The sequence below is a fragment of the Bombina bombina genome, chromosome 3 (assembly GCF_027579735.1).
Source record: "Bombina bombina isolate aBomBom1 chromosome 3, aBomBom1.pri, whole genome shotgun sequence".
NCBI classification, from domain to species: Eukaryota; Metazoa; Chordata; class Amphibia; order Anura; family Bombinatoridae; genus Bombina; species Bombina bombina.
Genome location: NC_069501.1, coordinates 707,064,528 through 707,087,469, shown reverse-complemented (window position 1 = coordinate 707,087,469; position 22,942 = coordinate 707,064,528). Strand labels below are relative to the sequence as shown.

The window sequence follows — 22,942 nt, the reverse complement described above, 5'->3', positions numbered from 1 at the left end:
CTATTATCAGCCTACTAGGAGGCTAACTGTTAGTAAGCTTAAGGCCCCATTGTAGCGCTCGGTCCAATTCTCTCCATTTTAACAATTATAATTCAGCTACTGTCCAGCTGCAAGTTGAAGACAAAAGAAAACCCAACAATAGCCAATCAGCATCAGCAGTGCTGAGGTCATGCATTGCTTTGCTGTGATCTCATGAGATTTCACTGAAATCTTGTGATATTTCATAGTAAACTTCTTTAAACTGAATAGTGAAATGACATGACTGCGCCTGCACATGCCAGATGCACACTCCCTTGCAAGCCCTGGGACAAGTATCCTGATTGGCTGCTTAAAGTTCCTTTACAATGAAATGTGAATACTTAGGAAAATTTTAGGTCAAATATCTTCCTTTTTACACATGTTTAAATGATAGTTTTCAGTCAGCTTTTGACAGCTATGCTGCTCACTTTTAAATGCTTCAATGTTTGGGTATCATGTCCCTTTAAATACAGATGAACCCATAGCAAATAAGGGAACGTCTTTAGATACATAGCTTTACCTCAGAAAATATCTTCTCAATCTGAAAATTGTGGCATATTATCAGGAATCAAAATTTAAAGAGACAGAAACCCAAAATGTTTCTTTCATGATTCAGGTAGAGAATACAATTTTAAAACATCCCAAATTACTTCTATTATCTAATTTGCTTCATTCTTTAGATATCTTTTGTTGAAGAAATAGAAATGCACATGGGTGAGCCAATTACACGAGGCATCTATGTGCAGCCACCAATCAGCGGCTACTGAGCATATCAAGATATGCTTTTCTGTAAAGGATATCAAGAGAATGAAGCAAATTGGATAATAGATGTGCTCTTTTTAAATCATGAAAGAAAAAAAACATAATTTATGCTTACCTGATAAATTTATTTCTCTTGTAGTGTATCCAGTCCACGGATCATCCATTACTTGTGGGATATTCTCCTTCCCAACAGGAAGTTGCAAGAGGATCACCCACAGCAGAGCTGCTATATAGCTCCTCCCCTCACTGCCATATCCAGTCTTTCGACCAAAACAAGACGAGAAAGGAGAAACCATAGGGTGCAGTGGTGACTGTAGTTTATTTAAAATTTAGACCTGCCTTAAAAGGACAGGGCGGGCCGTGGACTGGATACACTACAAGAGAAATAAATTTATCAGGTAAGCATAAATTATGTTTTCTCTTGTTAAGTGTATCCAGTCCACGGATCATCCATTACTTGTGGGATACCAATACCAAAGCTAAAGTACACGGATGATGGGAGGGACAAGGCAGGAACTTAAACGGAAGGAAACACTGCCTGTAGAACCTTTCTCCCAAAAACAGCCTCCGAAGAAGCAAAAGTGTCAAATTTGTAAACTTTTGAAAAGGTGTGAAGCGAAGACCAAGTCGCAGCCTTGCAAATCTGTTCAACAGAGGCCTCATTTTTAAAGGCCCAGGTGGAAGCCACAGATCTAGTAGAATGAGCTGTAATCCTTTCAGGGGGCTGCTGTCCAGCAGTCTCATAGGCTAAGCGTATTATGCTCCGAAGCCAAAAGGAGAGAGAGGTTGCCGAAGCTTTTTGACCTCTCCTCTGTCCAGAGTAAACAACAAACAGGGCAGATGTTTGACGAAAATCTTTAGTAGCCTGTAAGTAAAACTTCAAGGCACGGACTACGTCCAGATTATGCAAAAGACGTTCCTTCTTTGAAGAAGGATTAGGACACAATGGAACAACAATCTCTTGATTGATATTCCTGTTAGAAACCACCTTAGGTAAAAACCCAGGTTTGGTACGCAGAACTACCTTGTCTGAAAGCAAAATCAGATAAGGAGAATCACAATGTAAGGCAGATAACTCAGAGACTCTTCGAGCCGAGGAAATAGCCATCAAAAACAGAACTTTCCAAGATAAAAGTTTAATATCAATGGAATGAAGGGGTTCAAACGGAACTCCCTGAAGAACTTTAAGAACCAAGTTTAAGCTCCACGGGGGAGCAACAGTTTTAAACACAGGCTTAATCCTAACTAAAGCCTGACAAAATGCCTGGACGTCTGGAACTTCTGCCAGACGCTTGTGCAAAAGAATAGACAGAGCAGAGATCTGTCCTTTTAAAGAACTAGCTGATAAGCCTTTGTCCAAACCCTCTTGGAGAAAGGACAATATCCTAGGAATCCTAACCTTACTCCATGAGTAACTCTTGGATTCACACCAATAAAGATATTTACGCCATATCTTATGGTAGATTTTCCTGGTGACAGGCTTCCGAGCCTGTATTAAGGTATCAATGACTGACTCGGAGAAGCCACGCCTTGATAGAATCAAGCGTTCAATCTCCTTTAAGAAACACAAATTTTCCCAAATTTTGAAATAACAGTGAAAAAATGCAGTTACACTAACGAAATTTTTACAGTGTATGTAATAAGTTAGCAGAGCATTGCACCCACTTGCAAATGGATGATTAACCCCTTAATACCAAAAACGGAATAACAAATGACAAAAACGTTTTTTAAACAGTCACAACAACTGCCACAGCTCTACTGTGGCTTTTTACCTCCCTCAATACGACTTTTGAAGCCTTTTGAGCCCTTCAGAGAAGTCCTGGATCATGCAGGAAGAAGCTGGATGTCTGTGTCTGTAATTTTTGCTGTGCAAAAAAACGCCAAAATAGGCCCCTCTCACTCCTATTACAACAGTGGGAAGCCTCAGGGAACTGTTTCTAAGCAAAATTCAAGCCAGCCATGTGGAAAAATCTAGGCCCCAATAAGTTTTATTACCAAACATATGTAAAAAACGATTAAACATGCCAGCAAACGTTTTAAAATACACTTTTATAAGAGTATGTATCTCTATTAATAAGCCTGATACCAGTCGCTATCACTGCATTTAAGGCTTTACTTACATTACTTCGGTATCAGCAGCATTTTCTAGCAAATTCCATCCCTAAAAAATATATGAACTGCACATACCTTATTACAGGAAAACCTGCACGCTATTCCCCCTCTGAAGTTACCTCACTCCTCAGAATATGTGAAAACAGCAAAGGATCTTAGTTACTTCTGCTAAGATCATAGAAAACGCAGGCAGATTCTTCTTCTAAATACTGCCTGAGATAAACAGTACACTCCGGTACCATTTAAAAATAACAAACTTTTGATTGAAGAAATAAACTAAGTATAAAACACCACAGTCCTCTTACGACCTCCATCTTAGTTGAGAGTTGCAAGAGAATGACTGGATATGGCAGTGAGGGGAGGAGCTATATAGCAGCTCTGCTGTGGGTGATCCTCTTGCAACTTCCTGTTGGGAAGGAGAATATCCCACAAGTAATGGATGATCCGTGGAATGGATACACTTAACAAGAGAAATTGGGTTTCATGTTCCTTTAATAAATTTAACAAAACAGGAAAATGTAGGCTATGCATATATTATATATACAGGTATATTATTTATATTATAAAACTAGGTCTCCTCTAATTTGCTTCTGCTGTGCCTGACAGCGCTGTTGCGATTTTTAAAACCCACTCATGTATAGCATGTGCTCTGGATAAATAAGGTGGTATTGTCACTGCATTTGAATGCATTGGGCATGCAACTGAAAATCAGATTCAACGAGGCCTGCTGTCTGCGGACATGTTAATGTTTATGTATGTAGGTATAAACAAACATGTTGAAATTCAGTCCAAGAATTTAAAAGCCAGACAATTTTAAAAGCTACTATATGGGGGGAGGAGCTGACTACCATTGAGGCAAGACGCACATTTTAGGTGCTCCAGAATCATATAATGATTTTATTTGTTTTATTACCTATATTTTCAGTTTTCTTGCCCATATTAGAGATTCATATGGAATACTCTCTTCCTACTACTACTTGGGGACTTTGAAGAGATAGATGCTCTTATTAATGTAACCCACGATCTCAAGATCTCTCTTGTCTATCATAGAAACAATAGGTGTGAAGCTATGGCCGCTTGTATTCTGAATCGGCTCAACGAATGGCTGAATACCTGCAGTACAGCACTTTTGGACGCAGTGGCTGAAGCTTTCAACTCTCCCTTTAGCTACATCATCTCTTTAGATGCCCAAGCTGCTCGTGTGCAGACGTGCGACAGCGAAGAAGGGAAAATAGAGCTCAGGCAGCCGCCATCTTTATTAACAAGACTGAAGTTCGTTACATCGTGTGGCGACATAAAGGAGACCTGGGAGATCATAAGGCCAGATGCTGGTAAGGACCTGAAAATCAATAATATGCCGCACGATTCACAATTGGATGCCTTCTTTACAGTTTCAAGAGTAGCGTCACTGGCTGATCTACTCCAGAATACTAGAGTGTGTATATGGCCACAAGGACCACTTACGGCCCTATCATGTCAGCTAACCTACCGGAGCTCTTCTGGGATGCAAGCTTTACCTAGCGACAAGTAAGACACTGTTCGTTGGATCTGGAACCTATGAGACTATAGGAAGAGACACTCTGCACCGCACTCTTCTTGTGATCTACCTGCTTAGCCCTGATAATGTGCTGATGGCCGTCACTCCTTTAAACATGCAATTGGCAGTAGTTTGCTGGCCGTTGAACTATGTAGCACTGTTCCTGACTGACTGCTATCTACTACCCAAATTGGATCTGCTGATGTCCTTCGTGACCCTCACTGGTTTAATGTATTTAGCTTTATATTGCAAAATACGGTTAATTTGGAGACAGCCTTTGTGCCCACAATGGGAGAAGCATGTGTGACCACCGGGACTTTGTTATAATCCACATTCAGACTGTGTCTTCCTCGTTATTTCTAAGTGGCAAGCTTACTGTTATGAGTTTTGCACAGCTCTAAAACTTGTTTATATACAAAAATGTAATTGTTTATTTACAAAATGTAGTTCATTTAAATCATGTTCAAAAACGGTATGGTCACTGCTATATTCAGTTCAGTTTAGATAGTGTTCTACCACAGTATTACTGTTCAATATCCCCAATTTCTTATCAGATTCTTCCTCCATGTGACATTTTAAAAGATAAGGTGACAGGCCCTGTAGTTAACTATTCTGAGTTACCATAGAAATTTCAACTCTCACCACTAGAGGGAAGTCATAGCTTAGTTATAGATTCATATCTTAGGCAGCTTGTGTTACTAGTGTTTTAGAGGGCAACATGACCAATGATTATATGATATACTATGGAAGTAACGTTCATTGACTACTCCTGATCTACATTATTATAAATTAGACACTAATGACTCCTTTAATGGCACGGTAGGAGAGATATAGGATTAAATCCCTTTATGCTTATAGATTAATTTATCTAGTCTACTATACTACTGTGTCCCTGTGACAGCTAATATTTACAAAGCCACTAGACTTTATAAAAGCTGCTCATCTGGGTTTTTTTTCATCTCGTATTTTGGTGGTTCAGCATGACCAACTTAATGTAATGGATAACTAGCACTAGGCTCCACTTTTTTGCATGGACTGACTGTTATTATACAATGATGATCCTAAGCCTTATTTTAGAATTTTATACACATAAAGCAAAGTCTACTACAGTTTTGGTGGTTATACACTACTAGTAGTTGGTTGTTAGTTCTCCGCAATAATATTCTCTACAGCTGTTAAATACTTATGCCAAAAAATGAATGCTTAGTAAGTTTGTTCTAGTGCTCTAAAACTCACTACTTGTAACACTATGTACAGTCACTTCTGTGAGGTTTGTGTCCTATCTTACTCTGGAAGATTTTTATTGATTGAAACAGCCACCTGTTGATGGGTATAGGGCCCATGCCCAGTCGGCAGGGTTGGACTAGGATAGAAGATGATAACTTCCATTTCCTATATCTAAGGAAACAAAAGCAGTCTTTATATAATATAAACACTGAATTTATGTATTCTACTTCCATAGAGGTTGTATACCCCTGAGCCTTATCCTTGTCTTTCCTGGTATAGTATTGTCGCAATCTTACTGTTGCCGTTTGTGGTTTCAGTAGTGGTTGACTAGTTCAAGGCTGAGATTTCCCATCTCTGAGGATTTGATTATATGTCCAGCAATACTATAATTAGATAATTGATTATTCTTATGCCTTTGTATGTTTCTATTTTATTACCTTTTGCTCAAAATAACGTTTTAAAATGGCCTAACCCAGACCCTGGATTCCCGTCTAGAACTTACCCACACTCTCCTCGCTCCCCGCCCCCCCTACTCCATTGGGTTTACATCGTAAGCGTAGGAAATTGCATCCTATAGAAATTCCACCCCCATATACCTTCATTTGTTGTATATTCCATATTTTATCCTCAAGCCACTATGTAATCATCCCAGAGGTCCAAGAGTGATTCACATGAGGTATGCCATTTATCTAGTTTATTTTTCTATTCTACTTTAAGGGAAATTGATAACACCTACATCACCCTGAAAATTATGACCAAAAAATTAAGAGATTTTGATGAGCAAACACGGGTTACCTAACTAATAACAATTATCTTTATATGTTAAAATGTCATACTATGCCTGTAAGATATACAATACACAGTGGTGACCTTTTATATCACTCTGATGCTAATATTTCGATATATATTTATGTCACTGATTGAAATGTAACCATACGACTGTCTTTATGTTATATAATCTTACTCTCAAATAAAAAAACATAATTTATGTTTACCTGATAAATTTATTTCTCTTGTGGTGTATCCAGTCCACGGATCATCCATTACTTGTGGGATATTCTCCTTCCCAACAGGAAGCTGCAAGAGGATCACCCACAGCAGAGCTGTCTATATAGCTCCTCCCCTAACTGCCATTATCAGTCATTCGACCGAAGACAAGCAAGAGAAAGGAGAAACTATAGGGTGCAGTGGTGACTGTAGTTTAAAAATAAAAAACACCTGCCTTAAAATGTCACAGCGGGCCGTGGACTGGATACACCACAAGAGAAATAAATTTATCAGGTAAGCATAAATTATGTTTTCTCTTGTAAGGTGTATCCAGTCCACAGATCATCCATTACTTGTGGGATACCAATACCAAAGCTATAGGACACGGATGTGGGAGGGACAAGGCAGGCGCTTAAACGGAAGGCACCACTGCCTGCAAGACCTTTCTCCCAAAAATAACCCCCAAAGAAGTAAAAGTATCAAATTTATAGAACTTTGAAAAAGTATGAAGCGAAGACCAAGTCGCCGCCTTACAAATCTGTTCAACAGAAGCCTCATTTTTAAAAGCCCATGTGGAAGCTACCGCTCTAGTATAATGAGCTGTAATCCTTTCAGGAGGCTGCTGGCCAGCAGTCTCATAAGCTAAGCGTATTATACTCCTTAGCCAAAAAGAAAGAGAGGTTGCCGAAGCCTTTTGGCCTCTCCTCTGTCCAGAGTAGACAACAAACAATGCAGATGTTTGACGAAAATCTTTAGTAGCTTGTAAATAAAACTTTAAAGCACAAACCACGTCAAGATTGTGTAAAAGACGTTCCTTCTTTGAAGAAGGATTAGGACACAGTGACGGTACAACAATCTACTGATTGATATTTTTATTAGATACCACCTTAGGTAAAAAACCAGGTTGGTACCCTTGAAGAACCTTAAGAACTAAATTTAAATTGACTCTGACTAAAGCCTGACAAAACGCCTGCACGTCTGGAACCTCAGCCAGACGTTTGTGCAAAAAAATAGACAGAGCAGAAATCTGTCCTTTTAAGGAACTAGCTGACAAACCCTTCTCCAATCCTTCTTGGAGAAAAGATAATATACTAGGAATCCTGACCTTACTCCATGAGTAACCCTTGGATTCACACCAATGAAGATATTTACACCATATCTTATGATAGATTTTCCTGGTGACAGGCTTTCGCACCTGTATTAAGGTATCAATGACCGACTCGGAGAAACCACGCTTTGATAAAATCAAGCGTTCAATCTCCAAGCAGTCAGCCGCAGAGAAATTAGATTTGGATGGTTGAAAGGACCCTGAAGTAGAAGGTCCTGCCTCAGAGGCAGAGTCCATGGTGGAAAGGATGACATGTCCACCAGATCTGCATACCAAGTCCTGCGTGCCCACGCAGGTGCTATCAAAATTACCGATGCTCTCTAGTGTTTGATCTTGGCAATCAGACGAGGGAGCAGAGGAAACGGTGGGAACACATAAGCCAGGTTGAAGGACCAAGGCGCTGCTAGAGCATCTATCAGCGCTGCCTTGGGATCCCTGGACCTGGATCCGTAACAAGGAAGCTTGGCGTTCTGGCGAGACGCCATGAGATCCAGTTCTGGTTTGCCCCAACGTTGAATCAACTGTGCAAACACCTCCGGATGGAGCTCCCACTCCCCCGGATGAAAAGTCTGACGACTTAGAAAATCTGCCTCCCAGTTCTCTAATCCTGGGATATGGATAGCTGATAGATGGCAAGAGTGAATCTCTGCCCATTGAATTATCTTTGAAACCTCCAACATCGCTAGGGAACTGCTTGTTCCCCCTTGATGGTTGATGTAAGCTACAGTTGTGATGTTGTCCGACTGAAATCTGATGAACCTCACTGCTGCTAGCTGAGGCCAAGCCTGAAGAGCATTGAATATCGCTCTTAGTTCCAGAATGTTTATTGGAAGGAGTGCCTCCTCCTGAGTCCACGACCCCTGAGCCTTCAGAGAGTTCCAGACTGCACTCCAGCCCAGAAGGCTGGCATCTGTTGTTACTATTGTCCAATCTGGCCTGTGGAAGGTCATACCTTTGTACAGATGGACCCGAGATAGCCACCAGAGAAGAGAATCCCTGGTCTCTTGATCCAGATTTAGTAGAGGGGACAAATCTGTGTAATCCCCATTACACTGACTGAGCATGCAGAGTTGCAGCGGTCTGAGATGTAGGCGGGCAAACAGAACTATGTCCATTGCCGCTACCATTAAGCCGATTACTTCCATACACTGAGCCACCGAAGGGCGAGAAGTATAATAAAGAACACGGCAGGAATTTAGAAGTTTTGACAACCTGTCCTCTGTCAGGTAAATCCTCATTTCTACAGAATCTATCAGAGTTCCCAGGAAGGAAACTCTTGTGAGAGGGGATAGAAAACTCTTCTTTTCGTTCACTTTCCACCCATGAGACCTCAGGAATGCCAGAGCAATGTCCGTATGGGACTTGGCAATTTGGAAATTTGACGCCTGTATCAGAATGTTGTCTAAGTAAGGGGCTACTGCTAGGCCCCGCAACCTTAGGACCGCCAGAAGTGACCCCAGAACCTTCGTAAAGATTCTTGGTGCCGTAGCTAACCCAAAGGGAAGAGCCACAAACTGGTAATGCCTGTCTAGGAAGGCGAACCTGAGAAACCGATGATGATCTTTTTGTATCGGAATGTGAAGATAAGCATCCTTTAAGTCCACGGTAGTCATGTATTGACCCTCCTGGATCATAGGTAGGATGGTTCGAATAGTCTCCATCTTGAAAGATGGGACCCTGAGAAATTTGTTTAGGATCTTGAGATCTAAGATTGGTCTGAAGGTTCCCTTTTTCTTGGGAACCACAAAGAGATTTGAATAGAAGCCTTGCCCCTGTTCCCCCTTTGGAACTGGGTGGATCACTCCCATAACTAGGAGGTCTTGAACACAATGTAAGAATGCCTCTCTCTTTATCTGGTCTGCAGATAATTGTGAGAGGTGAAATCTTCCTTTTGGGGAAGAAGCTTTGAAGTCCAGAAGATATCCCTGGGACACAATTTCCAATGCCCAGGGATCCTACACATCTCTTGCCCAAGCCTGGGCGAAGAGAGAAAGTCTGCCCCCTACTAGATCCGTTACCGGATCGGGGGCTGATCTTTCATGCTGTCTTAGAGGCAGCAGCAGGCTTCTTGGCCTGCTTACCTTTGTTCCAGGCCTGGTTAGGTCTCCAGACCGGCTTGGACTGGGCAAAATTTCCCCCTTGTTTTGCATTAGAGGGAGTTGATGCTGCGCTCGTCTTAAAGTTTCGAAAGGCACGAAAATTAGTTTGTTTGGTCCTTAATTTATTAGACCTATCCTGAGGAAGGGCATGACCTTTTCCTCCAGTAATATCAGAAATGATCTCCTTCAGTCCAGGCCCGAATAGGGTCTGCCCCTTGAAGGGAATGTTGAGAAGCTTAGACTTTGAAGTAACGTCAGCTGACCAGGATTTAAGCCATAGCGCCCTACGCGCCTGTATAGCAAAAGCTTAGTTCTTAGCCGTTAGTTTGGTTAAATGAACAACGGCGTCAGAAACAAATGAATTGGCTAGCTTAAGCGCTTTAAGCTTGTCAAGTATATCATCCAATGGAGTTTCTACCTGTAAGGCCTCTTCCAGAGACTCAAACCAGAAGGCCGCCGCAGCAGCAGTGCCCGGGGCAATGCATGCAAGAGGCTGGAGAATAAAACCTTGTTGAATAAACATTTTCTTAAGGTAACCCTCTAACTTTTATCCATTGGATCTAGGAAAGCACAACTGTCCTCGACGGGAATAGTTGTACGCTTAGCTAGGGTAGAAACTGCTCCCTCCACCTTAGGGACCGTTTGCCATAAGTCCCGTGTAGCGGCATCAATTGGAAACATTTTCTTAAAAATAGGAGGGGGAGAGAACGGTACACCTGGTCTATCCCATTCCTTAGTAATAATTTCTGAAAACCTTTTAGGTATTGGAAAAACATCAGTGTAAACAGGCACTGCATAGTATTTATCCAATCTACACAATTTCTCTAGCACTATAATGGTGTCACAGTCATCCAGAGTAGCTAAAACCTCCCTGAGCAACACGTGGAGGTGTTCAAGCTTAAATTTAAATGTAGACATATCAGAATCAGGTTGAAGCATCTTCCCTGAGTCAGAAAAATCACCCACAGAAAGAAGCTCTCCTGCCTCAGCTTCTGCATATTGTGAGGGGATATCAGACATAGCTACTAAAGCGTCAGAGAGCTCTGTATTTTTTCTAGTCCCAGAGCTGTCTCGCTTTCCTTGTAACCCTGGTAGTTTGGACAATACCGCTGTAAGGGTATGATCCATAACTGCCGCCATGTCTTGTAAAGTAAACGCTATGGGCGCGCTAGATGTACTTGGCGCCACTTGAGCGGGAGTCCCTTGAGCGGGAGTCAAAGGTTCTGACACGTGGGGCGAGTTAGTCGGCATAACTTCCCCCTTGTCAATTTCCTCTGGTGATAAATCTTTTAAAGCCAGAATATGGTCTTTATAACTTATAGTAAGATCAGTGCATTTGGTACACATTCTAAGAGGGGGTTCCACAATGGCTTCTAAACATAATGAACAAGGAGTTTCCTCTATGTCAGACATGTTTAAACAGACTAGCAATGAGACCAGCAAGTTTGGAAAACACTTTGATAAATGTAAAGCAGCAAAAAATAAAAACGGTACTGTGCCTTTAAGAGAAACAATTTTTTTTAGAAATTGAAAAACAGTGATAAAAAGCAGTAAATCTTACGAAATTTTTACAGTGTGTATAATAGACTAACAGAGCATTGCACCCACTTGCAAATGGATGATTAACCCCTTAGTTTCAAAACCGGATAAAAAAAACGATAAACTTTTTTTTAACAGTCACAACAAACTGCCACAGCTCCGTTGTGGCCCTACCTGCCCATACAACGACTTTTGAAGGCACAAAAACCCTTTGTAGAGGTCCTAAGTGTTCAGGGGACTCCTTCAGGGAAGCTGGAAGTCTCAAGCTGCAAAAACTACTGCACGATTTAGGCCTGAAATTAGGCCCCTCCCAACCTGTACTCACAGTGAGAGGGCCATAAAAAACTATCCCTAGGCAAAATCTAGCCAGCCATGTGGAAAAACTGGGCCCCAATAAAGTTTTATCACCAATATGTAGAAAAAAACATTTAAACACTTCCAGCAAACGTTATTTTATTTTCAGTAATGTGAGAAAGTAATAAGAATATTACCTTTTACAGCAAGCATGATACTAGTCGTTATTAAATCACTGTAATCAGGCTTACCTTAAATAAATCCGGTATTAACAGCATTTTCTAGCATATTCATTTCTCTAGAAAAATTTCAACTGCACATACCTCATAGCAGGAGACCCTGCACGCCATTCCCCCAGCTGAAGTTACCTCATCTCTTCAGTTATGTGTGAGAACAGCAATGGATCTTAGTTACAACCTGCTAAGATCATCAAAAACCACAGGCAGACTCTTCTTCAACTTTCTGCCTGAGGCTAAAACAGTACAACTCCGGTACCATTTGAAAATAATAAACTTTTGATTGAAGATAAACTACATAAATTCACCACATCTCTCTAGCTACTTCCTATGTTGTCGAGAGCTGCAAGAGAATCACTGGGAAAGGCAGTTAGGGGAGGAGCTATATAGACAGCTCTGCTGTGGGTGATCCTCTTGCAGCTTCCTGTTGGGAAGGAGAATATCCCACAAGTAATGGATGATCCGTGGACTGGATACACCTTACAAGAGAAATATATATATATAAAAAAAAGCTGCTATATGGCCAAAAATTGGACCTCAAATCAGTTGTGCTTTAACTCCTTCCTTTAGCTTGTTAATGTGAAGGGCTTTCAGAAAGCTTTGTGTAGTGTGAGGTGAAGCCTCCACATGGCTAGATTGTGCATGGTGTCAGACAGATAACAGATAACACACTGCAGGATCGTTTGGATGTCAAAAAACTAAAGTCTCTTGTTCTAGCAAGTAACGTTCTATTTCTGGCTCCTAAATGTTTGTATTCTTTTAGATACATTTCTATATAAAACCATTCTCTAGAAATCCTTGGCTGAATAACACTCCGACAACAGTAGTTTAACCCTTTAAACATCCTGAGCATAAGCCTCAATGACAACCATATGAACTCCCTTACGAAAAGGGCAAGTCTACCAGCATGTATGCTGTATTTATAAGCTCTGAACATGAGTGAAGGGAAGTATGTGGCTGTCCACACCACAAAAGAAGGGATAACTTCAGGTGCAACCTCCTGCATCTCCACTCAGGTACTTAGAACCAGAAGGCATTTTACAGGTGAAACTCGAAAAATTAGAATATCGTGCAAAAGTTAATTTATTTCACTAATGCAACTTAAAAAGGTGAAACTAATATATGAGATAGACTCATTACATGCAAAGCAAGATAGTTCAAGCCGTGATCTGTCATAATTGTGATGATTATGGCTTACAGCTCATAAAAACCCCAAATCCACAATCTCAGAAAATTAGAATATTACATGCAATTAATAAAACAAGGATTGTACATACCTGTAGAACAATATCGGACCTCTGAAAAGTATAAGCATGCATACTGTATGTACTAAGTACTTGGTTTGGGCCCCTTTTGCAGCAAATACTGGCTCAATGCGGCGTGGCATGGAAGCTATCAGCCTGTGGCACTGCTGAGGTGTTATGGAAGACCAGGATGCTTCAATAGTGGCCTTCAGCTCTTCTGCATTATTCATTCTCATGTCTCTCATCTTTCTCTTGGCAATGCCCCATAGATTCTCTATGGGGTTCAGGTCAGGCGAGTTTGCTGGCCATTCAAGCACAGTAATCCCACGGTCATTGAACCAGGTTTTGGTGCTTTTGGCAGTGTGGGCAGGTGCCAAGTCCTGCTGGAAAATGAAGTCAGCATCCCCATAGAGCTCGTCTGCGGAAGGAAGCATGAAGTGCTCCAAAATCTCCTGGTAGAAGGCTGCGTTGACCCTAGACTTAATGAAGCACAGTGGACCAACACCAGCAGATGACATGGCTCCCCAAATCAACACAGACTGTGGAAACTTCACACTGGACTTCAAGCATCTTGCAGTGTGTGCCTCTCCATTCTTCCTCCATACTCTGGGTCCGTGGTTTCCAAATGAGATGCAAAATTTGCTCTCATCAGAAAAGAGGACTTTGGACCACTGAGCAACAGACCAGGTCTGTTTTTCTTTAGGCCAGGTAAGACGCTTCTGACGTTGTTTGTTGTTCAGGAGTGGCTTGACAAGAGGAATACAACATTTGAAGCCCATGTCCAGGATCCGTCTGTGTGTGGTGGCTCTTGTAATAATAGTCCCCAACACTTTTAAATGGCCTTTTCCTGACAATCCTCTCCAGGCTGCGGTCATCCCTGCTGCTTGTGCACCTTTTTCTTCCACACTTTTCCCTTCCACATAACTTTCTATTAATGTGCTTTGATACAGCACTTTGGGAACATCCAACTTCTTTTGCAATTACCTTTTGAGGCTTTCCCTCCTTATGGAGGGTGTCAATGATGGTTTTCTGCACAACTGTCAGGTCAGCAGTCTTTCCCATGATTGTGATTCCTACTGAACCAGACAGAGACCATTTAAAGGCTCAGGAACCCTTTGCAGGTGTTATGGCTTAATTAGCTGCTTAGAGTGGGACACTTTGAGCCTAGAATATTGCACCTTTTCACAATTTTCTAATTTTCTGAGATTGCGGATTTGGGGTTTTCATGAGCTGTAAGCCATAATCATCACAATTATGACAAATCATGGCTTGAACTATCTTGCTTTACAGGTAATGAGTCTATCTCATATATTAGTTTCACCTTTTACGTTGCATTAGTGAAATAAATTAACTTTTGCACAATATTCTAATTTTTCGAGTTTCACCTGTACTTTGTGGAGCCAAAAAAAAAAAAAAAAAAAAAAACCTAACAAAAAGTATTACACAATATCGATTTTAATCCCATGATTGCAAAGTTATCAACACATGCACAATGGTTAAAGTAACACACATGATTGATTTAATATCTATCACAATGTCCAACAAAATCAGAAATTTAACATTCACTCACCCGGAGAAGGTTTGGACATAAAGTCAAATGTAAGAATGTCTGGAACTCGAAGAACAAGAAGCTGAAGAACAACGCTGGCGAGATTACACCTGGGAAAAAAATCTACATGTCATACTTCTAAAACAAAATTTAAATACATAATTGTCAATTCAAGCATAGATATCTATCTCTGTGTGTTGCATTTTAATACTAATCCGATGCCGAAAATAGATGAATGCTACTACCCGCAGCCATATTCGGAATTTAATTTAGAAACGAATATCCGAATAATAATTATATATATATATCAAGCAGGAAGATACCAGCACTCATTGTTGCAGAATATAAAGTTGGGGTGCTACCCAGAATATTGTAGAATGAAAGTCCATAGAGAGCACTCGCTGTGAAACAAGTGTTTTATTTTAAGAGTTAAAATAATAGGAGTCTGAGGACGGGGGTTACTCCCTGACAACATTAACTCTTAAAATAAAACTCTTGTTTCACAGTGAGTGCTATGGACTTTCATTATATATATATATATATATATATATATATATATATATATATATATGTATATATATATATATATATATATATATATACACATACATACATACATACATACATACATACATAAAGTATCCCACAAAAGTGAGTACACATCCCTCACATTTTTAGAAATATTTTATTATATCTTTTCATGTGACAACACTGAAAAAATTACACTTTGCTATAATGTAAAGTAGTGAGTGTACAGCCTCTATAACAGTGTAAATTTGCTGTCTCCTCAAAATAGCTCAACACACAGCCATTAATGTCTAAACCGCTGGCAACAAAAGTGAGTACACCCCTAAGTGGAAATGTCAAAATTGGGCCCAATTAGCCATTTTCCCTCCCCAGTGTCATGTGACTCGTTAGTGTTACAAGGTCTCAGGAGTGAATGGGGAACAGGTGTGTTAAATTTAGTGTTATCGCTCTCACACTCTCATACTGGTCACTGGAAGTTAAACATGGTACCTCATGGCAAAGAACTCTCTGAGAAGCTGAAAAAAAGAATTGTTGCTCTACATAAAGATGGTCTAGGCTATAAGAAAATTGCTAAGACCCTGAAACTGAGCTGCAGCATGGTGGGCAAGACCATACAGCGGTTTCACAGGACAGGTTCCACTCAGAACAGGCCGCACCATGGTCGACCAAAGAAGTTGAGTGTGTGTGCTCAGCATCATATCCAGAGGTTGTCTTTGGGAAATAGACCTGTGAGTGCTGCCAGCATTGCTGCAGAGGTTGAAGGGGTGGGGGGTCACCCCGCCAGTGCTCAGACCATACTCTGCACACTGCATCAAATTGGTCTGCATGGCTGTCGTCCCAGAAGGAAGAGTAGGTAAAGAATGGTCCCCAGCACTCAATAATAAATTTATGGCAGTTTATTCACAAAAAACGTCCCCAAAAAGTCACTTATTTTTTGTGAATAAACTGCCAGAAATTTATTATTGAGTGCTGGGGACCATTCTTTACCTACTCTGACTGTTTGGGGAATTAAGCAGTATCCCCAGGTCTTGAGTGCACTCCTCACATTGTGCTGTTCTCTTCTTTTTCACTTTGAGTAGTCCCAGAAGGAAGCCTCTTCTAAAGATGATGCACAAGAAAGCCCGCAAACAGTTTGCTGAAGACAAACAAACAGACTAAGGACATGGATTACTGGAACCATATCCTGTGGTCCATTGAGACCAAGATAAACTTATTTGGTTCAGATGGTGTCAAGCAGTGGCGACAACCAGGTGAGGAGTACAAAGACATGTGTGTCTTGCCTACAGTCAAGCATGGTGGTGGGAGTGTCATGGTCTGGGCCTGCATGAGTGCTGCTGGCACTGGGGAGGTACAGTTCATTAAAAGGAACTATGAATGCCAACATGTACTGTGACATACTGAAGCAGAGCATGATCCCCTCCCTTTGGAGACTGGGCCGCAGGGCAGTATTCCAACATGATAGCAACCCACCTCCAAGACGACCACTGCCTTGCTAAAGAAGCTGAGGGTAAAGGTGATGGACTGGCCAAGCATGTTTCCAGACCTAAACCCTATTGAGCATCTGTGGGACATCCGCAAACAGAATGTGGGGGAGAACCAGGTGAGGAGTACAAAGACATGTGTGTCTTGCCTACAGTCAAGCATGGTGGTAGGAGTGTCATGGTCTGGGCCTGCATGAGTGCTGCTGGCACTGGGGAGGTACAGTTCATTAAAGGAACCATGAATGCCAACATGTACTGTGACATACTGAAGCAGAGCATGATCCCCTCCCTTTGGAGACTGGGCCGCAGGGCAGTATTCCAACATGATAGCAACCCACCTCCAAGACGACCACTGCCTTGCTAAAGAAGCTGAGGGTAAAGGTGATGGACTGGCCAAGCATGTCTCCAGACCTAAACCCTATTGAGCATCTGTGGGACATCCGCAAACAGAATGTGGGGGAGAACCAGGTGAGGAGTACAAAGACGTGTGTCTTGCCTACAGTCAAGCATGGTGGTAGGAGTGTCATGGTCTGGGCCTGCATGAGTGCTGCTGGCACTGGGGAGGTACAGTTCATTAAAGGAACCATGAATGCCAACATGTACTGTGACATACTGAAGCAGAGCATGATCCCCTCCCTTTGGAGACTGGGCCGCAGGGCAGTATTCCAACATGATAGCAACCCACCTCCAAGACGACCACTGCCTTGCTAAAGAAGCTGAGGGTAAAGGTGATGGATTGGCCAAGCATGTCTCCAGACTTAAACCCTATTGAGCATCTGTGGGACATCCTCAAACAGAATGAAGGGGAGCGCAAGGTCTCTAACATCCACCAGCTCTGTGATGTCATCATGGAGGAGTGAAAAAGGACTCCAGTGGCATCCTGTGAAGCCACACAAAATATTGACACTTTGGGCCCAATTTGGACATTTTTCTTCTCTTAAAGAAGATCTTAGCTTGACTACATCTGAATTAAATCTAGTGAGCGTCCACTCACTCAACGCAAAACTCTATATTCACAAGTTTGGAATATTAGATCATAGTTATGAATAAACATGAAACAAATGATTATGTGTAGTTAAAAACACAACAAAAAAAGATGTAATTCAATGTTTTGATTTATTTAATCAACATATGTATTTTTCTGCTGCATTCAGACAGGCTGGGGAGCATTTTGCAGGGCTCTAAATCTTGACCTTACAATTTTTTACATATTGATTGTTTAATCAGAGCAGTTGCTCATTCAAATCTGTACCTAACTGGCAATAGCAAAGGAAATAATATAAAGAACAAGAGGCATGTCCCTGTGTGCACAACAAGTACGTGTACTACCAAAATAACACTTTAAATATATTTAAAACAAATATATGTTGATAGTTTTACAACATACTGCTTAATTGTGAACATATACACATAAAAATCAATGTAATGTCCTTTTAAACAAAACGTGTAGGTATGTATTTTAAGATATTAATAATGTAAAATACATTAATGTATCTGCAGAGATGTTGACTGCATTATGATGTGTTACTCAGGAATTGAGGATAAGACTGTAGTATTAAAGTAACATTTTTTTTGTAGAACATACAATTTTAAAAAGTTTCCAATTTACTTGTATTATCAATCTGCTTCATTCCCTTCATATATTTTGTTGAATGAGCAGCAATTCACTACTGGGAGCTAGCTAATCACATTGGGTGAGCAAATGATAAGAGGCATATATGTACAGCATCTAATCAGTAGTTAGCGCCAATTAATGCAGATGTGGATATGTAGATATCATTTTGGACAAAGGATGCCAATAGAAAGAAGCACATTAGATAACAGAAGTAAATTAGAAATCACATGCTCTATCGGAACATAAGTGTAATTTTGACTTTACTGTCCCTTTAATTTGTTAAAAACAAACAAACAACAAAAAACAAACAACAAAAAAACCAACAAGCAAAATAATACACTTTTAACCAATTTCATTCATGAAAAAATATTTAAGTATAGTAGCCTATAGTGAAATGGAAAACAATTTAAAATATAACATACATTATTTTATATGGGGGGTTCACCATGAATTTTATTTACTAGAAAAACAATAAAGTTAGTAACCCTACAACATAGAATGTCACAAACAGTATGAACGTGACCATTTTTATAGCTTGACCTCTATCCACGTAGGGGAAGATTTATCCAGCTGTATTTGCAGCTTTTAAAGCTTTGCATTGCAGGATTGCATGAGTGAGCATCCAACCACAAATTTAAGAAGCCAAAACTGCTTGCTAAGGGGATAGTAAACCCAAATTTGTTCTTTCATGATTCGGAAAGAGCATGCAATTTTAAGAAACTTTCTAATTTACTTCTATTATCAATTTTTTTTCGTTCGTTAGCTATCTTTATTTAAAAAGGCAGGAATGAAAGCTTTGGAGCCAGCCTATTTTTTGTTCATTACCCTGCATAGGTCTTGCTGATTGGTGCCTGCATTTAGCCATCCAATCAGCAAGCGCAACCCAGGTTCTCAACCTAAAATGGGCTGGCACGAAAGCTTTTATTCCTGCTTTTCCAAATAAAGATAGCAAGAGAACAAAGAAAAATTAATAATAGAAGTAAATTAGAAAGCTGCTTAAAACTGCATGCTCTATCCGAATCATGAAAGAAAAACATTTGGGTTTAGTATCCCTTTAATTATCTCCACCACCTCAGTGTGGCAATATAATTCACCCGACATTCGCTTGTTTGAGGTAACTGACATGGCCTGTTCTCACGCAATTGGTTGTGTGATAACAGGGAGCAGCATTGCACTAGAGAGCTTTTGTGCAATGTTACATTTTGCCATGTGATTTGAGAGGCTCTCTGTTTGAGAACTTGTCCGCTTGCAATCTTGATACATTTTCCCGTTTAGTCTCCAAAGAACTTACCTTTGTATTTCTGGTACAGTCATTTTCTCAAGCTTCTCAAACTCATCTTCAGTATACAGTCGATAACATGTCCCACTGTCTTCCCGTCCTGCTCTCCCTGTGCGTTGCCAGGCCTGGGCCTTTGATACCCTTTGAACAGCTAATACTTCAAGACCATTATCTAGGAAACAAAATATAATATATTGAGACTACAAAATTTAAAGGATTATATTAAAAATATGTTCTGTATTAGAGCAGTTTTTTTTTTTTTTTTAACAAACCCCTCATTAAAAATGTATTTAAATGGACTGGGAGAGCTGATGGCAAACCCATTCTTGGGGACATGGTACAAACCTTCTACCATTATTGACAGATAAGAAACCTAACTGCTATTACATAAAGGAAAGGCTGCAACGCGTTCACGATATTCAAAGTTTGGCTTTTTGCGCGAGTCAGGTTAGCGCTCATGCTCAAACTTTTTTACTTTTAATACACGCGCACTCCAATCCCAAGAATGTTTTCCCTTTCACATAACGATATTATGAGCCCACCTATTCTTCTAAAGTCCTTCAATATACGACAATGGGAATCCGCATTTAACTTTGAGGCTCCTGCAGTGTCCTGGAAGTCCACAGTCACTTCGGCTAAAAAGGCAGTTCATTGCACAACTACTTTTAAACGCTCTTTAAACTTCTAACCCAGTGGCACCTTACTCCTCTCAGACTTTTTAAAGGGACAGTCTACTCCAAAAATGTTATTGTTTAAAAACAAAATTTATGCTTACCTGATAAATTTATTTCTCTTGTGGTGTATCCAGTCCACGGGTTCATCCATTACTTGTGGGATATTCTCCTTCCCAACAGGAAGTCGCAAGAGGACACCCACAGCAGAGCTGTCTATATAGCTCCTCCCAAGACAAAAAGGAGAAACTATAGGGTGCAGTGGTGACTGTAGTTTAAAAATAAAAAACACCTGCCTTAAAATGACAGGGCGGGCCGTGGACTGGATACACCACAAGAGAAAGAAATTTATCAGGTAAGCATAAATTTTGTTTTCTATTGTAAGGTGTATCCAGACTACGGGTTCATCCATTACTTGTGGGATACCAATACCAAAGCTTTAGGACACGGATGAAGGGAGGGACAAGGCAGGAACTTAAACGGAAGGCACCACTGCCTGCAAGACCTTTCTCCCAAAAATAGCCTCCGAGGAAGCAAAAGTATCAAATTTGTAGAATTTGGAAAAAGTATGAAGCGAAGACCAAGTCGCCGCCTTACAAATCTGTTCAACAGAGGCCTCATTTTTAAAAGCCCATGTGGAAGCCACCGATCTAGTGGAATGAGCTGTAATTCTTTCAGGAGGCTGCTGGCCAGCAGTCTCATAAGCTAAACGGATTATGCTTCTCAGCCAAAAAGAAAGAGAAGATGCCGAAGCCTTTTGGCCTCTCCTCTGTCCAGAGTAGACAACAAACAATGCAGATGTTTGACGAAAATCTTTAGTAGCTTGTAAATAAAACTTTAAAGCACGAACCACGTCAAGATTGTGTAATAGACGTTCCTTCTTTGAAGAAGGATTAGGACACAGTGACGGAACTACAATCTCCTGATTGATATTCTTATTAGATACCACTTTAGGAAGAAATCCAGGTTTGGTACGCAACACTACCTTATCTGTATGGAATATCAGATAAGGGGAATCACACTGTAAGGGCAGATAACTCTGAAACTCTTCGAGCCGAAGAGATAGCTACCAAAAACAGAACTTTCCAAAATAAAAGCTTGATATCTATGGAATGCAGAGGTTCAAACGGAACCCCTTGAAGAACTTTAAGAACTAAATTTAAACTCCATGGCGGAGCAACAGGTTTAAACACAGGCTTGATTCTAACTAAAGCCTGACAAAACGCCTGAACGTCTGGAACATCTGCCAGACGCTTGTGCAGAAGAATAGACAGAGCAGAAATCTGTCCCTTTAAGGAACTAGCAGACAATCCCTTCTCCAATCCTTCTTGGAGAAAGGATAATATCCTAGGAATCCTGACTTTACTCCATGAGTAACCCTTGGATTCACACCAATGAAGATATTTACACCATATCTTATGATAGATTTTCCTGGTGACAGGCTTTCGAGCCTGAATTAAGGTATCAATGAGCGACTCGGAGAAACCACGTTTTGATAAAATCAAGCGTTCAATCTCCAAGCAGTCAGCCGCAGAGAAATTAGATTTGGATGTTTGAAAGGACCTTGGAGTAGAAGGTCCTGTCTCAGCGGCAGAGTCCATGGTGGAAGCGATGACATGTCCACCAGATCTGCATACCAAGTTCTGCGTGGCCACGCAGGTGCTATCAAAATCACTGAAGCTCTCTCCTGCTTGATCTTGGCAATCAGACGAGGGAGGAGAGGAAATGGTGGGAACACATAAGCCAGGCTGAAGGACCAGGGCACTGCTAGAGCATCTATCAGCGCTGCCTGGGGATCCCTTGACCTGGACCCGTAACAAGGAAGCTTGGCGTTCTGACGAGACGCCATCAGATCCACTTCTGGTTTGCCCCATAGTTGAATCAGCTGGGCAAATACCTCCGGATGGAGCTCCCACTCCCCCGGATGAAAAGTCTGCCGACTTAGAAAATCCGCCTCCCAGTTCTCTACTCCTGGGATATGGATAGCAAGAGTGAACCTCTGCCCATAGAATTATCTTTGAAACCTCCAACATTGCCAGGGGGCTTCTTGTCCCCCCCTGATGGTTGATATAGGCTACAGTCGTGATATTGTCCGACTGAAATCTGATGAACCTGACTGCAGCTAGTTGAGGCCAAGCCTGAAGAGCATTGAATATCGCTCTCAGTTCCATAATGTTTATCGGAAGGAGGGCTTCCTCCCGAGTCCACGAACCCTGAGCATTCAGGGAGTTCCAGACTGCGCCCCAGGCCAGAAGGCTGGCATCTGTCGTGACTATAGTCCACTCTGGCCTGCGGAAACTCATTCCCCTGGACAGATGGACCCGAGAGAACCACCATAGAAGAGAATCCCTGGTCTCTTGATCCAGATTTAGCAGAGGGGACAAATCTGTGTAATCCCCATTCCACTGATTGAGCATGCAAAGTTGCAGTGGTCTGAGATGTAGGCGGGCAAACGGAACTATGTCCATTGCCGCTACCATTAGGCCAATTACTTCCATACACTGAGCCACTGACGGCCGAGAAGTGGAATGAAGAGCACGGCAGGAAGTTAGAAACTTTGATAACCTGACCTCTGACAGAAAAAAATTCATTTCTACTGAATCTATCAGTGTTCCTAGGAAGGAAACTCTTGTGAGAGGGGAGAGAGAACTCTTTT

At 41.2% G+C, this 22,942-nt stretch overlaps 1 protein-coding gene across 1 annotated transcript in view; it reads right to left on the bottom strand.

Annotated features, from left to right (window-relative positions):
• The window catches only part of DHX33 (DEAH-box helicase 33), a 97,622-nt gene that overhangs the window by 48,839 nt on the left and 25,841 nt on the right, over positions 1-22,942 (bottom strand). Inside the window, exons 7-8 of the mRNA XM_053707510.1 lie at positions 19,628-19,787; positions 14,734-14,822 (exon numbers count right to left, since the gene is read on the bottom strand). Coding sequence (XP_053563485.1) covers positions 14,734-14,822; positions 19,628-19,787 — 249 coding nt within the window. The remainder of the gene's footprint in view (positions 1-14,733; positions 14,823-19,627; positions 19,788-22,942) is intronic.